Source organism: Colobus angolensis, unplaced genomic scaffold, assembly GCF_000951035.1.
Source record: "Colobus angolensis palliatus isolate OR3802 unplaced genomic scaffold, Cang.pa_1.0 Scaffold103, whole genome shotgun sequence".
Lineage (NCBI taxonomy): Eukaryota > Metazoa > Chordata > Mammalia > Primates > Cercopithecidae > Colobus > Colobus angolensis.
Window position 1 is genome coordinate 1,743,098 of NW_012111253.1, and position 13,940 is coordinate 1,757,037.

General features: G+C 45.4%; 1 protein-coding gene across 1 annotated transcript in view; it reads left to right on the forward strand.

Moving 5' to 3' along the window:
• The window catches only part of SNX30 (sorting nexin family member 30), a 140,915-nt gene that overhangs the window by 105,260 nt on the left and 21,715 nt on the right, over positions 1-13,940 (forward strand). The window contains exon 7 of the mRNA XM_011941859.1: positions 10,254-10,340. Within this exon, the coding sequence (XP_011797249.1) occupies positions 10,254-10,340 (87 nt within the window). The remainder of the gene's footprint in view (positions 1-10,253; positions 10,341-13,940) is intronic.

Genomic DNA, 13,940 nt, shown 5'->3' on the forward strand with positions numbered 1-13,940 from the left:
CTTGGCTCACTGCAACCACCTCCTCCTGGGTTCAAGTGATTCTCGTGCCTCAGCCTCCCGAGTAGCTGGAATTACAGGCACCCGCCACCACACCCAGCTAATTTTTGTATTTTTAGTAGAGACAGGGTTTCCCCATGTTGGCCAGGAGGAACTTGATCTCCTGACCTCGTGATCCGTCCGCCTTGGCCTCCCAAAGTACTGGGATTACAGGCGTGAGCCACCGCGCCTGTCCGGTATCTCTTCTTGTAAACAAAACTAAGTTTTTCCAATTCCTAGAGTGTCCCTGGATTTGTCTCTTACGTATACACACACTTCGTCAAATACTCTCTTAACCTTGACAGATGAAAAATCCAGTGCATACACAGCTCTGGGATACTATAGTACAGATTACTCTGTTTTTGCCTGTGGCAAGTATGTTAGTAGTTAGTATATATTTGTATTTGAAGCACAATTTAAAAATGTCATATAGCAAGGATTTATCTGGCATCTATAAAACATTATTACACTGGGAGACATAAGCTTGTGTAAGTTAGATATCAAATAAACATTTGTTTGCTCTTTCTTGACCCACCATGCGTGGGGCATATGTATTGAGTTTCTTGTTTACTGAGCCTGAAAAATCAGGTCAATTAGGCTGAGCGAATGGGATTAATTGTACACAGTCTTGTCTGGGGAAGGGCATGGAAAAGAGGAAGTGTGGACTGGCAGTCTCTGAAACCCAAGCTCTATCCCTGACAGTAGCTGAGCTGAGTCCAATTAATAAGAAACAGGGCCACCTGCTCCTCCTCTTTTCACCAGGAAAACATCTCTGTGGAGTGCCCTGGCCTTGATAGGAGTGATTGGATGGCAAAACAAAGACTGTGTCTAGAGTTGTCGGGGTCTGTGTGGCTGGTACTAAAGATACCAGGAGAATGATAGGTGTCTTAAGTGGCTTTCCCCACCTTTTCACATTGCTGCTCTTTAAGAATTTTTAAGTATATTTTCTTTTTCCAAGAGAGTCATATAGTTCCATTTCCAAAGTGGCTTTCTGATTTTTGAAACATAAGCAGGGCAGACTTTGCTGTGCAGTATGGAAACTAAACGTGGAGCAGAGGACTTGCCATAAGCCTGGCTATGGCCTGTTCTTTTTATTTTTGGAGATGGAGTCTTGCTCTGTCGCCCAGGCTGGAGTTCAGTGGCAAGATCTTGGCTCACTGCAACCTCCACCTCTTGGGTTCAAGCGATTCTTCTGCCTCAGGCTCCCGAGTAGCTGGGATTACAGGTTCATGCCACCATGCCCGGCTAATTTTTGTATTTTTAGTAGAGATGGGGTTTCACCATGTTGGCCAGGCTGGTCTCAAACTCTTGACCTCAAGTGATCTGCCCGCCCCGGCCTCCCAAAGTGCTGGGATTACAGGCCTGAGCCCCCACATCAGGCCTGTGGCCCATTCTTCATCAGCTGCTGAATGGTCCTCAGAGCTGAGAAAGTCCTGGTTTGGTTTTGGTGAGGAGTTACTGGTGTGGTAAAGTTCTGTCAGTCTATCTTCATCATGGCCTTGAGGGAACCTAATGGTGAATGTTTGTCTTCATCATTTGGAGGTAGTGGTCTGTGCCTTAGGAATTTGACATGGTGGAGGGCTGGTCCATCCCTGGATGGGAAAATGCCAGGGCTCATCGAAGTCCTGTCCTGGTGGGGCTATGGTTGGGGTTCCTCTCTGAGTTCGAAAGGGCATTTAGGATCATCTGTTTCATTTGCTCATTGTTGACATGAAGAAACAGACCCTTGTGGGTAAATCTTTCTCTGTTGCATGGCTACAGGACTATACTCCTTAGTGACCAATCAGCTTGTAGCTGTGTGTTTACTACTTGCCAAGAGGCAAACTTCAGGCTTTTCAAGCCTGGCCTCCAGTTGTATCTCTTTCAGGACAGTTGTGGCTAGGTATGTTCTGTTCCCTTTGGAGGTAGAGAGCATAGAAAAATAGGGTCATTATCAAGGCACTCAGAACAAATGGAACAATGTTAGTTTAAGCCATGAACAATGAGAACAGCTTGTACTGGAAAGACGGTTGAAGGCATGTGTCACAAGGTTATGTGTGTGGGGGACAGGAGGGTATCAAAAGTTAGCTACCCTTAAGCCCAGACTCGAGTTAAATACCTTGCAGACATCCATAGGTGAGCCCTTATGTAGGATTTCACATTCTGTAAACTGTGTGTGTGTAAAATGAGATTAGGGTAGTGATGGACTGAAAGACAGCCTTTTGAAGTCCTCACCACTTTTCTGGCAGTGCCTTTTGAGTATTAGCGTTGTCATGACCAGGCCAAGTGTTGGAGAAGATTTGGGCAGGACCATCTTATTTCCCACACTGCCTTATCCATAGAAGGTGGTCAGCAAGTATGTAATCGAATTGGACAATTTGGTAAATTTGCAACACTTGCAAATATACAATGATCACACATTATACATCTTATTTTTAAGAGATTTATGTCAATGCGCATGCTTATATCAGGGGTCTTGGTGAATGACTGGGGTGCGATGAGGTTCTGAAGTAAGAGTGGATGAAGAAGGCTGTGGCTGCAGACTTGGATGACATATGGGAATGAGCTGTGCAAGGGTCAGAGGAGCATTTTAGGTAGAGGGGAGCAGCCAGTGCAAAGGTCTGAAAGCTGAAATGAGCTCAGAGTCTTTGCAGATCAGAAAAGCTGGTGTGAGTGGAGCCCGGTGAGCAAAGGAGTAAGTGGTAAGCGGTGAGGTCAAAGAGAGGTAGGAGCCTGGTCCTGCAGTAGCCTTTTTTTTTTTTGAGATAGAGTCTCACTCTGTTGCCCAGGCTGGAGTGCAGTTGCGTGACCTTGGCTCACTGCAACCTCCGTCCCCTGGTTCAAGCATTTCTCCTGCCTTAGCCTCCTGAGTAGCTGGGATTACAGGCACGCGCCACGACACCGGGCTAATTTTTTGTATTTTTAGTAGAGACAGAGGTTTCACCATGTTGGTCAGGCTGGTCTCAAATTCCTGACCTCGTGATCCACCCATCTCGGCCTCCCAAATGTAGTAGCATCTTAAAGACCATCTTAAAGGCTAGCAAGAGTCTGGACTTTATTCTAAGGACTAGAAGGGAAGCCATTTAGTTTTATGCAGGGAGATGACAGGATGTGATTTTTACTTTTAGAAGACAACTAGTGCTACAGTATGGAGAATAGATTGTAGAGGATGAGAGTAGTGGTTGGGAAGACCGTTGAGAAGGCTGTCACAGGGAGCCAGGGGCAGAAAACTAGGTGGTGGAGCCTGGACTGCAGTAGTAGAGACGTAGGTGGATTTGGGGTATATTTTGGATGACAAGCCAATGGCACTTGCTGCTGTAGTGATGCAAAATAAGAAAGGAATTGGGGTTTTTGGCTTTAGCAGCTGGGTGGATAGCAGTACTGTTTATTGGGACGGGGAGGATCCAGGGAGGAACAGGTTGGAGCAGTTGGGAGTCCACTGTTTTGGGCATGTGGAGTTCAGAATGCCCCCTAATCATTAAAGTGGAGATATCGTGGCAGTTGGTTATGAGTTAGTCCAGAATGGGAATAGAAATTTGGGAGTCATTAGTGTGTGAATGGTGTTTAAATCTCTGAGACCGATGGAGATCATATGAGGAGATGTGATTGAGGTGCGTAGAGTGTCAAGGCCTGCGCCCGTGGCATGGTAATATTTATTGGTCTGTCACCTTAAGAGGAAAGAACAAATAGCAAAGGAGCCCATGAAGGAAGGGTTGGAAGTAGAGGATTGCCTCCATGAAGCCAAGATAACTGTTTTAAGAAGCAGCAAAATATATCTGTTGGATTTAATAATATGGACATTGTTGGTAATCGAGATTACAAGTGTGAGATGTGGATGCAGAAGTTTTGGTTTAAAGGCGACGTTTGTCTTCCAGTTGGAGATAACTTGCACAACATTCCGGGGTAGTCCTTTTCAAAAGCCGGTTTAAATTGTCAGGTTTCTTCAGCCTCCCCACCTCTTCCCCACATGGCCACAAGGTGGCGCTAATGAGTCAAGCTCCGGGAACGCGACCAGTTGGTGTTGTAGGTTGGCCATTTCCGGTGCCTTTCCAAAACCGAAATGAAGAGTTTTCTGGAAGATTGAGTTGTCAGGGAAAAAATGTCCCCTTTCCTGAACAAAAGAGATTATACAGAGTGGCTAATTTCATGCAGCTAAAACAATGTGAAGAAGCAGGATGTGAAATATACATGATTTCAAAGGATTTTTAAAAAATTAGAAAAATATTAAAATGAAAACTCTGAGATTCCCAGTAATGGCAGACTGAATACACATTTAGACATCACCAAAATGACACTAAAAGGATTTTGAAAAAAGTCACAAGCCCACAGACAAGAGCAACAGGCAAGGAGGCAATAGCAGTACAATTTTGGTAAGTACTAAATGACTCAAGCTGACTTTGAAACCGACTGTGGGGGAAAAAACTGAGAAGTCACCTGGTTTACACCGTGGAACCCTCCAAAAGGGTCAAGAGTTGGCAGCACCACACCCCTCTGGGACTGAGGTAGAGCTGAAGAAAAGAATAAATCTAGAGTCTGTTTAAGAATCCTATCTTCCGATCCTCTCCTCTCTGCTCACACAGGGGCCACTTCCTTCTCCACTTTGGCAGAACTGGGGGTCAATTCTCTGGAGGGGGCCTCTCTGGACCAAGAGACTCTAGGCACACTTGAGGGTGTTCAGTGAAAGATTACTGATGTTGGGACTCTTCTCCTGCTTGGCTCTCTGCCTTAGATCTTCCATGCAAGGAGGAAAAGAGCCTTTTCTAGAAAATCTGTGTGGGCCAAGAGAAGTTACCCACAGATACGGATATTGGCTGGCCGTGGAGGGCCAGGGTGGTTCCTCAATGAAAGGACCCAGCCGAGTCTCCTATGGAGAATGTCAGCAAGCCCTCTGTGCAGAGAGCTTTCAATCCATTTCCATGGAGTTTCCCTCTTGGATGAGTGGACAGATAAGGGTCACCAGATATGTAAGGGAAGATTTGAATATGAATATCAGAAGTAAAAACAAAGAAGAAAAAGCCTACTGAATGAAACACTGATGGAGAAGAAAACTTCCAGAAAAAAATTGTTAATATTTTCCAAAAGAGAAGATATCACAGCCATAAAACAATAATTTTTAAAAATTCAGAGAACAGAGAGCTCTTGGAAATTAAAACCATGATAGGAATAAAAAAATTAATAGAAGAGTTAGAAGAAAAAGTTAAGGATGTCACATATGAAAAGAAACCAAAAGAGAATTGAAGAAAAAAATATGAAAATTAGAGGATTAGACCATCTGAATAACAAATGTGCAGGCAGAGAAACAGAAATGGGAAGTATCAAAGAAGCCATTCAAGGAAAATGACCAGAAGGGAAGGAATAATGTATCACTGGTTGTTCTGTGTGATGAGATTATGTATGACTTCTCCCCCTCCTTTAAATTTTCCAAGTTGTATGTAAAAATATCTCTTAAAATGAGGGGGTAATGTGTCATTTCAGTATTACCAACATTGCCCCAGGACATCTAAATCACAGGTGGTCCTGGTTTCCATAGAATGAATATGTAAAAGGAGCATGTTGAAAGGGGTAACCTGAACTCAGTCATTTAACCGGAGCTGGTGATATCACTAGGACCAAATCAGACTCGTTTTCCTGCCTGCAGGAAAGTGCCCTTCTAGAGGGCTGCCCTAAGCTGCAGGACTATGTGGGTATTTTATTTTTATTCTCATTTGTTCTTTGTTACTGATCACCCATTACTCTACATGAATTCCACTTGGGTCTTGGGTCGTCAGCCCTGGCCTACAGGAATATGAACCACCCATCCTGCTGTTCTCTCCGGGGGGCTGAGCTGTTCCTGCTGCTTTGGTATCCTCTTCCAGCCCCGCATCCTAGCGTCCCTCTTCCACAAAGCTTTGAAGCTGAAAAACTTGGTGGGCTTGAAGAGGCTTTTTGGTAGCTGCTGACCTTTGGCGCTGGGGCTCTTTTTCTGCTTTTCCCCCTCCCATAGTTTGTGAGCCCACAGCCTTGGCAGGGGAAGACATTTGCAAGAGTCTGGGGGTGGGGAAGGGACGCTGCGCTTTCCTGTAAATACTGACCACTGTGGTCTTTCTTGGGACAAATCCAGTGCAGATGTTGAAAGCCAAACCACAGAATGCATCTGTCATCCAACTCTTCTAAACGTTTTGTCTTTGTAGATAAAGACTGTTTGATTAATATTTCATGGATGACATAACTATAGACCTCTTAATCACTGTTATTAATTTGTTACAAACATTTGGATGACAGATATCATCTATTGGATGTTTCTATTGTTTAGCCTTTTTATTATAGAAAAATTCAAACATACCACAAAATAGAGTGAAAGCAGTAAACCCACATGTATCCCAGCCATCCCATGTGGATCCCAGCCATCCTGTGCGGATCCCAGCCATCCTGCACGTATCCTAGCCAGCATCAGCAGTCGCCCACTCGTAACTCATCTGGTTCTGTCTGTCTCTAACGCTGCTCCCAACTCCCACCCCATGGTTTAATTTAACACAAATCCTGAAATCATATTATTTCGTACAGAAACATTTAGTACGTATCTCTAAAATATAAACTTTTTTTAAGGACTACCTAATTATGTTTAAATATCCAGTTAGTGTTCAGATTTTCCCAGTTTGTCTCAGACACAGTTTCTGTTTATTTTTCCAAATTGACATCCAGACAGGATCTATACATTGATTGATATGTTTCTTAAATATTAAAAAATCCTTCTTTATCCGTTTATTTTTCCTTGTAATTTATTTGTTAAAGAGTTATTTGTCGGTCAGACACAGTGGCTCAAGCCTGTAATCCTAGCACTTTGGGAGGCCGAGACGGGCGGATCACGAGGTCAGGAGATCGAGACCATCCTGGCTAACATGGTGAAACCCCGTCTCTACTAAAAATACAAAAAATTAGCCAGGCATGGTGGTGGGCGCCTGTAGTCCCAGCTACTCAGGAGGCTGAGACAGGAGAATGGCGGGAACCCAGGAGGCAGAGCTTGCAGTGAGCCGAGATCACGCCACTGCACTCCAGCCTGGGCGACAGAGACTCCATCTCAAAAAAAAAAGAGTCATTTGTCTTCTCTTCACTGGAAAATAGAGATAGTAAAGTTCCAGATTATTAGGACCACTTGAAATCGCAACAAAATGTTCTAATGTTTAAAAAAATAAGTGTCTGAGAGGAATTTATTCGATGTTTCTAATTAAAAGTCACCTTGTGAGCATGAGGCCCTCCTTGGGCACCCTGTGTACAATTTTGCCTTCCCCAAACCCTTGATACTTACCTTCCGTTCCTGTTTTATTTTTCCTCCTAATGCCCAGAGCTACCTACTACTGTATATTTTACTTGCTTCTTGTCTGCCTCTCCTCTAGAATATAAGCTCCACATGGTTTTGTGATTTGTTCTCTGCTCTATCCCCATCCCTGGCTAGATGAATGAAGATGTATGAAGGCAGGGCAGAAGCAGCGTGGGGATGGGTGTGTAGAGGAGGGCAGGTGGCATGAAGCGTGAGGAGGAAATTCTCACTGTGCCCTTCGCCTTTTTGATGTGTCATATCCATGGGATGCCGATCCCTATAAAGTTCCGTGAGAAGTTCAGATGATGACTCTCTTCTGCTTGTCATTCAATGATGGAGGGGCCTCTCTTGGCCTCTTTACCCCACTGCCAGCTCGGGCCTCATCTCAGAGCCACAGGCTGGTTTGACCAATTTTATCAGTAGAGACTGGGCTGGGGAGCCATCCTCTCAGAACATCACCAACAGTGTGCAAAGGCGTCCCAGTGAGGGTGGCGGTCGTCAGCAGTTTGTCTTGATTCAGAACACATTGTCCAACCGTTAGCATGGTTGGATTGTGGGCCAGCTGCGAAGTCACATACTGGAAGGCAGCGAGAACAGCCTGAATGAACCACTGCTGTGCCGTGAGCCAGGTGTGGCCTTGAACAGGGCCCGCCACTGTCCCTTGGTCTCCTCATCTGTAGAAAAGGGATGATGTGCATTCGCCTCTGCAGGGTTGCTGGGAGCCTTTTGTGCTGTCCAGTGATGCAGGGCTGTTAGGGCAGATCCTCCAGTCGGCCTGCGAGAGAGGGCAGCATTCTGGCCACGCTGGATAACACTGAGAGACAGAGACCCTGCCTCTCCTGTGGGCCAGGGCAGGCCCAGGCTAACTGGAGGGAGGGATATGGCTGGATCTGCAGGCTCCCTCATCTGTTTTGGGCATGGGGAGAGGAGACGCTTTTGGACTATTGTAGCTGAGTGGGGTTGGTGCATCTCCCCCCAACCCCTCACAGTCCCAGGGGTCTTGCAACCCCAGCAGTGCCCCCAGGCTGTGCTGGCATTGTCTTAGGAGGTTCTTGCCACACCGACAGAGTGTGTGTCACTGGGGCAACTCGTGCTCTTTCCTGGAAGCGCTAGTCTGGATATGTGGTACTGGATGTTTTTTCCAGTAAGATGCTAGGCATCCTGTGAAGGGAAGTGCACACCAGTGGTAAGCAGCCTACACAGCCCCCACCCTGCTGTTCCATTGCACCTTGGGGAACCACATTTGCACGTCCATAGAGAAGAGGATTTTTACTACTGGTGGTACCAGACCAAGAGATTTAGATTATTTTTGGGGCTATATGAAGTCCAGAAAGTACTTTTTTTTTTTTTAACTTTATAGATTTATGTCATCCAGTATGGTAGCCACTAGCCATATGTGGCTCTTTAAGTTTAAATTCAAATGAGTAACATGAAATAAAAATGTAAACCCGGTTCCCCAGTCCTGCTAGCTTTGTTTCATGTGCTCAGTAGGCACAAGGAGGCAGTGGCTCCTGGATTAGTGCAGGTTATAAAACATTTCCATTGTAGCAGAAAGTTCCATTGAACAGCACTGTAAATATTCCTATTCAAAGATAAATGAATGTGGGGAGGAAATGTCAGGGCACTTAGGAGACAGCTGTGTGGCAATTGACGGAAAATTATTGTAATTTTAACCTCATTTTCATTTCTTGATAAAATACTTCTCAAAGCAAACTTTTCAGAGGAAGACTTGAGGTTCCCAGTATTGACACATTCCATTAAAAGGTTGAACCCGCAGCACTCTCAACTCTTCAGTTGCCTGTCACGTTTAGCACAGTCAGGGACACGGGGTGCCTGTGCTTAGCCAGGGAGTGACTCTTTCCTGCCCTGACTCCACACTCTGCTGGAAGGTCCCCTATGGGGAAACTGCCTGATTAGAAACTTTCATAGCAATTTATTTCTTTTGAGTTAGTGGAAAAGAAAGGTCTCATCACTCTTGGTTTGCCACTTGTGATTCTACTAAAGGAAGGAAAAAGAAACCCGTTGATGAAACAGATACTTTTCTAGAAGGTCTACTAGAAGCTTTTCTGTTTTGCTTAGTGGATTCATAGCAGCAGAGCTCAGACGAAGTGAGGGGAACCCTGGCACAGATTTACGGGGGCATTCACTCTCAGGTGCCAATGTTGTACTGCACGGGCCAAAGAGGGAGTGTCTCCTTACATTTTGCACTCCGGGTACCTGGCTTGCCTCACTCTTGTCCCATCCTGGGCTGGCTCTCATGGGGCCCATTGACCCTTCGCTCTGGTGAGCTGGCTGCATGGTTCTAGGAATTCTGGACTTGCACATGTATAGCCCGTTTAGCACATACAGGCACATACTGTGTCTGAGCCTCTGTCACACTGAACCCCTCAGGTAGGGAGTGCGTCTCTCTGCTCTTTCTACACCTGGATCAGAGTAGAGGACTAGTAAGTGACTAATGAATGATTCAATGAACAGATCAGTCCACTAGGGGTCCACTCACTGAACTGAAGAGTGAAGAGTTCTCTTAGACTTTTCCTTTAAGATTTCAGAGAACATCTAGCATTGTAGCCTGCAAAGCTCCACATTTCTGCACAGCTGGGCTCTGGCTGCACGCAGGGAAGCGGAGAGTCCTCCCAGCAGTGTGACAATGGGTGGGTGCTGTTTCCCCTACTTGCCTTTTCCTAGAATTTCTTTCCTTTCAGCATCAGGGTTTAGTTACTTTACTAGAAACCCCAGCCTCAGGAGTGGTTCTCTTCTCTTCCCTCCTTTCCCCTGCTTCCTCCAGAGTTTCTGCCATGGCCAGACTGTCCTAGAAGCACATGGCTTGGCCCAGGGTAGGCCTCAATTTGGGGAGGCGTGGGGGAAAAGAAGCAATCACTTGGGGGTGGGAGGCCCCTTTGTGGACTCAGTGTTACATGTTTCTCTTCTCTGCCTCCCACAGAGTGTATTGAAGAAGAGGGACCAAGTTCAAGCAGAGTACGAAGCCAAACTGGAAGCTGTGGCTCTGCGGAAGGAAGACCGCCCCAAGGTCAGGGAAGCCACCTGGGAAGGGCCGCAAAGCTGTGGTCTCCCTGCTGGTGCTAAGTAAATTCTCATCTCTAGATCTGTGTGACTACGCGTGGTCAGTGCCGGCTGGGCTACGTTGATGAAATTGCCCTTTTTCACTCCCTTTTCTGTCCTACTTCTGCGAGTTCCTAGTGTTCACTTGGGATTGAGTTTTCTACTGTTTCCTGGGCCTAATTTTTTTTTTTTTAAAGACTTACAGCTCTGCCATTCATCAGCAGTTCCTTGCTCCATAGAATGGCATTGCAGAGAGGAGGAAAGAATAGCCTAGAACAGTGCTTTCAAAGTGTTCATAAAGTTCAAAGCTTTCAAAAAGTTCATAGGCCCACAAACTCTACGATCCATGATGAGGAAAGTATAGAAGCACTTGGAAACTTCTATAGGCATTTGATGTTGCTGCAGAACCAGTTGTACACATTGTGTTGAACACTCAAGATGAGCGTGTTAAACTCCCATGAGGAGTTGTGCGTGGAGCAAGCTGCATGCTGGTTCTGCACAGCAGGACTACAACCTGGTCGAATTGGGGAAAAAAAGCCAACAGAAAGTGGCCCATTACTCCGCAGAGTTCGAGCAGCACTGATCTAGCTTGTCTAGGATGGCTTCTGACTCCAGTGTTTGTGACTGCTCAGTGGGTTCACCTTGCCCGCTGCCTAGACAGAGCTGATTTATCAAGACAAGGAACTTGTAATGGCATAAGAGTAACTCATGCAGAACCAGCTGTATGGGACACTGGAGTTTTACTATTATTCAAATCATTCTCCCTGAGCATTTGGGGATCAGAGTTTTGAAAGATAATTTGGTGGGTAGGGGCTTAGGAAGTGGGGAGTGCTGATTGGTCAGGTTGGAGATGGAAATATAGGGGGTGGAAGTGAGGTTTTCTTGGGGTCTTCTGCTCCTGGGTGGGATTGCAGAACTGGTTGAGCCAGATTACCACCTGGGTGGTGTCAGCTGATCCATTGAGTACAGGGTCTGCAGAACATCTCAAGCCCTGATCATAGGTTTTACAGTAGTGATGTTATCTCCAGGAACAATTTGTGGAGGTTTAGGCTCTTGGAGCCAGAGGCCGCATGACCCTTAAACCTTAATTTCTAAGTAGCTAATTTGTTAATCCTACAAAAGCAGACTGGTCCCCAGGTAAGAAGAGGGTCTTTTCAGGAAAGGGCTATTATCAGTATTGTTTCAGAGTCAAACCATGAACTGAATTCCTTCTCAAGGCCAGTTCATCCTACGCCCAGGAATGAACAAGGACGGCTTAAAGGTTAGAAGCAGGATGGAGTTGGCTAGGTCTGATCTCTCTCACTGTCATAATTTCCTCAGTTGTAAGTTTTGCAAAGGCAGTTCTCTGTTTTGGGTCTAGACAGAGGATCACAGTTGTAAAAATGCATCTGTTGTATTGGTCACCCTGTTTGTTGTCTTTCTCTTCCCTGAGCCGGGATTAAAAATGAGTAATAATGGCCAGTATGCAAGTGCTTGCCCTTGCAGCATGCTAAGCGCTCTCGCTGTCTCTTGCACGTTTGCTCTACACACACTCACAGTTGGCCCTCCAGATCTGTGGGTTCCACATCTGCAGATTTAGCCAATTGCAGATTGAGAGTATTGGGGGAAAAAAACAATAAAAAATAATAATACAACAGTAGAAAATAACACAAGGAAAAAAAACCAGTGCAGTACGGGTTGCCTGTCTCTTATCCCAAATGCTTAAAACTAGAAACGTTTCAGATTTTGGGATATTTGTGTATACATAATGAGCTATTTTAGGGGCGGGACCAAAGTCTAAACATGAGATTTATTTCTGTTTCTTATACACATAGCCTAAAGGTACTTTTATAAAATATTTTAAATAATTTTGTGCATGAAACAAAGTTTTGACTGCAACCCATCACATAAGGTCAGGTGTGGAGTTGCCCACCTCTACCATGTTGACCCTCAAAAAGTTTCAGATTTTGAGCCAGGCATAGTGGTGCAGGTCAGTATTTCCTCTTACTGGGGAGGTTGAGGTGGGAGGATCCCTTGAGGCCAGGAGTTAGAGGCTGTAGTGTGTTATGATTGTGCCTGTGAATGGCCACTGCACCCCAGCCTGGGCAGCATAGAGAGACCCCATCTTAAGAAAAAAAAGGTTTTGGATTTTGGGGCATTTTGGGTTTTCAGATTGGGGATGCCCAACCTGTATAACAATGATGTATAAGGTATTTATGTTGTATTAGGTATTATAAGTAATCTAGAGATGATTTAAAGTATACAGGAAGCTGTGCATTGGTTATATGCAAACACTACATGATTTTATATAAAGGGCTTGAACATTCACAGATTTTGATGTCTCAGAAGTCCTGGAACCAATCCCCACCCCACCCCACCAGATAGCGAGGCGACACCTGTGTGTGTGTATATGTGCATGTATGTGTAAAATCTCATTGATTCCATACCACAACCATGAGGTTTAGGTACCTTTATTATTCCCATTTGAGAGATGAGCAAACCAAGGCCCAATGTCACACAGCTAGCGCTGGTAGAGCTAGGATGGCACCCTGCCGTTTGACTTTAGAATCTTGCCACCTACCATTCCGTCACTCTGCCTCTTTTTGGTTTGTAAGTGGAAGGTGTATTTGTTTTCAAAGATGGGGGTGAGGGTGGGGAAGGTTAGTAAGATAATAGCAAGGACCCGCATTTCAGGGAAATGGTTTGACATCAGAGCTGCGGGGTTTTCCTCTTTTGCCGTGGTTCCTGCTGCCGCCGCCATGCCAAGACATACCTGGAAAGGAACCAGCTTTGGAATTTGAAACTCACACCTCAGAAATGATACACCTTGGCTTTGTGTAGTGTCTTTAATGTTAATTGCATCACAGGATCACTGCAGTGGTCACTGAGTCCCAGAGGGAAGGCATTGTTCTTTCCCCGTTTCATGGGTGAGGAAGTGAGGCACAAAGGAGCTGGACAAATTGCCCAGCCTCTTTGATGCCGAGTGACTCTCCATCCTGTGCATGGTTGTTGTGTTGGTTCCAGCATCACTGGTAGTGATTTACACCAGAGCGTAAAGGCTGCATATATCTACAGAAAGGCAGATGATGAGGATTGGAACTGTGGTCACTGGCCCAGCGTATGCAGCTGGCACCCTCCCTCTGGTTCCTCCTGCCACAGCTGTTCTTCTTCCATCCTGTTTGTTTTTCATAAGGGAAGTGACAGCAGAAACGCAGCCATGTGCTCACAACTGCCCTCTGCCTGCCTGTGGCCTGCTCCACTGACGAGTCCTGAACTGGCCTGTGATATTCTGGAACATCTGCTGAGCCATGTCTCGGTCTCATTTAAAGGGATGACTTAGGATGATTTATTTGTGTATATTTTAAAAGTTTCATTTCAACGAAGGGATTTAAAGGGATGACATAGGATGATTTGTTTGAATATGTTTTAGAAGTTTGCATTTAGGCCGCAAATGTAAAGATATGAGTCATTCACAGAAAAACAGACAACTGCATGATCTCACTTATATGTGGAATCTAACAAAGTTGAAGTCATAGAAACAGAGAGTGGAACGGTGATTGCCAGGACTCAGGATGGGGGAATCATGGTC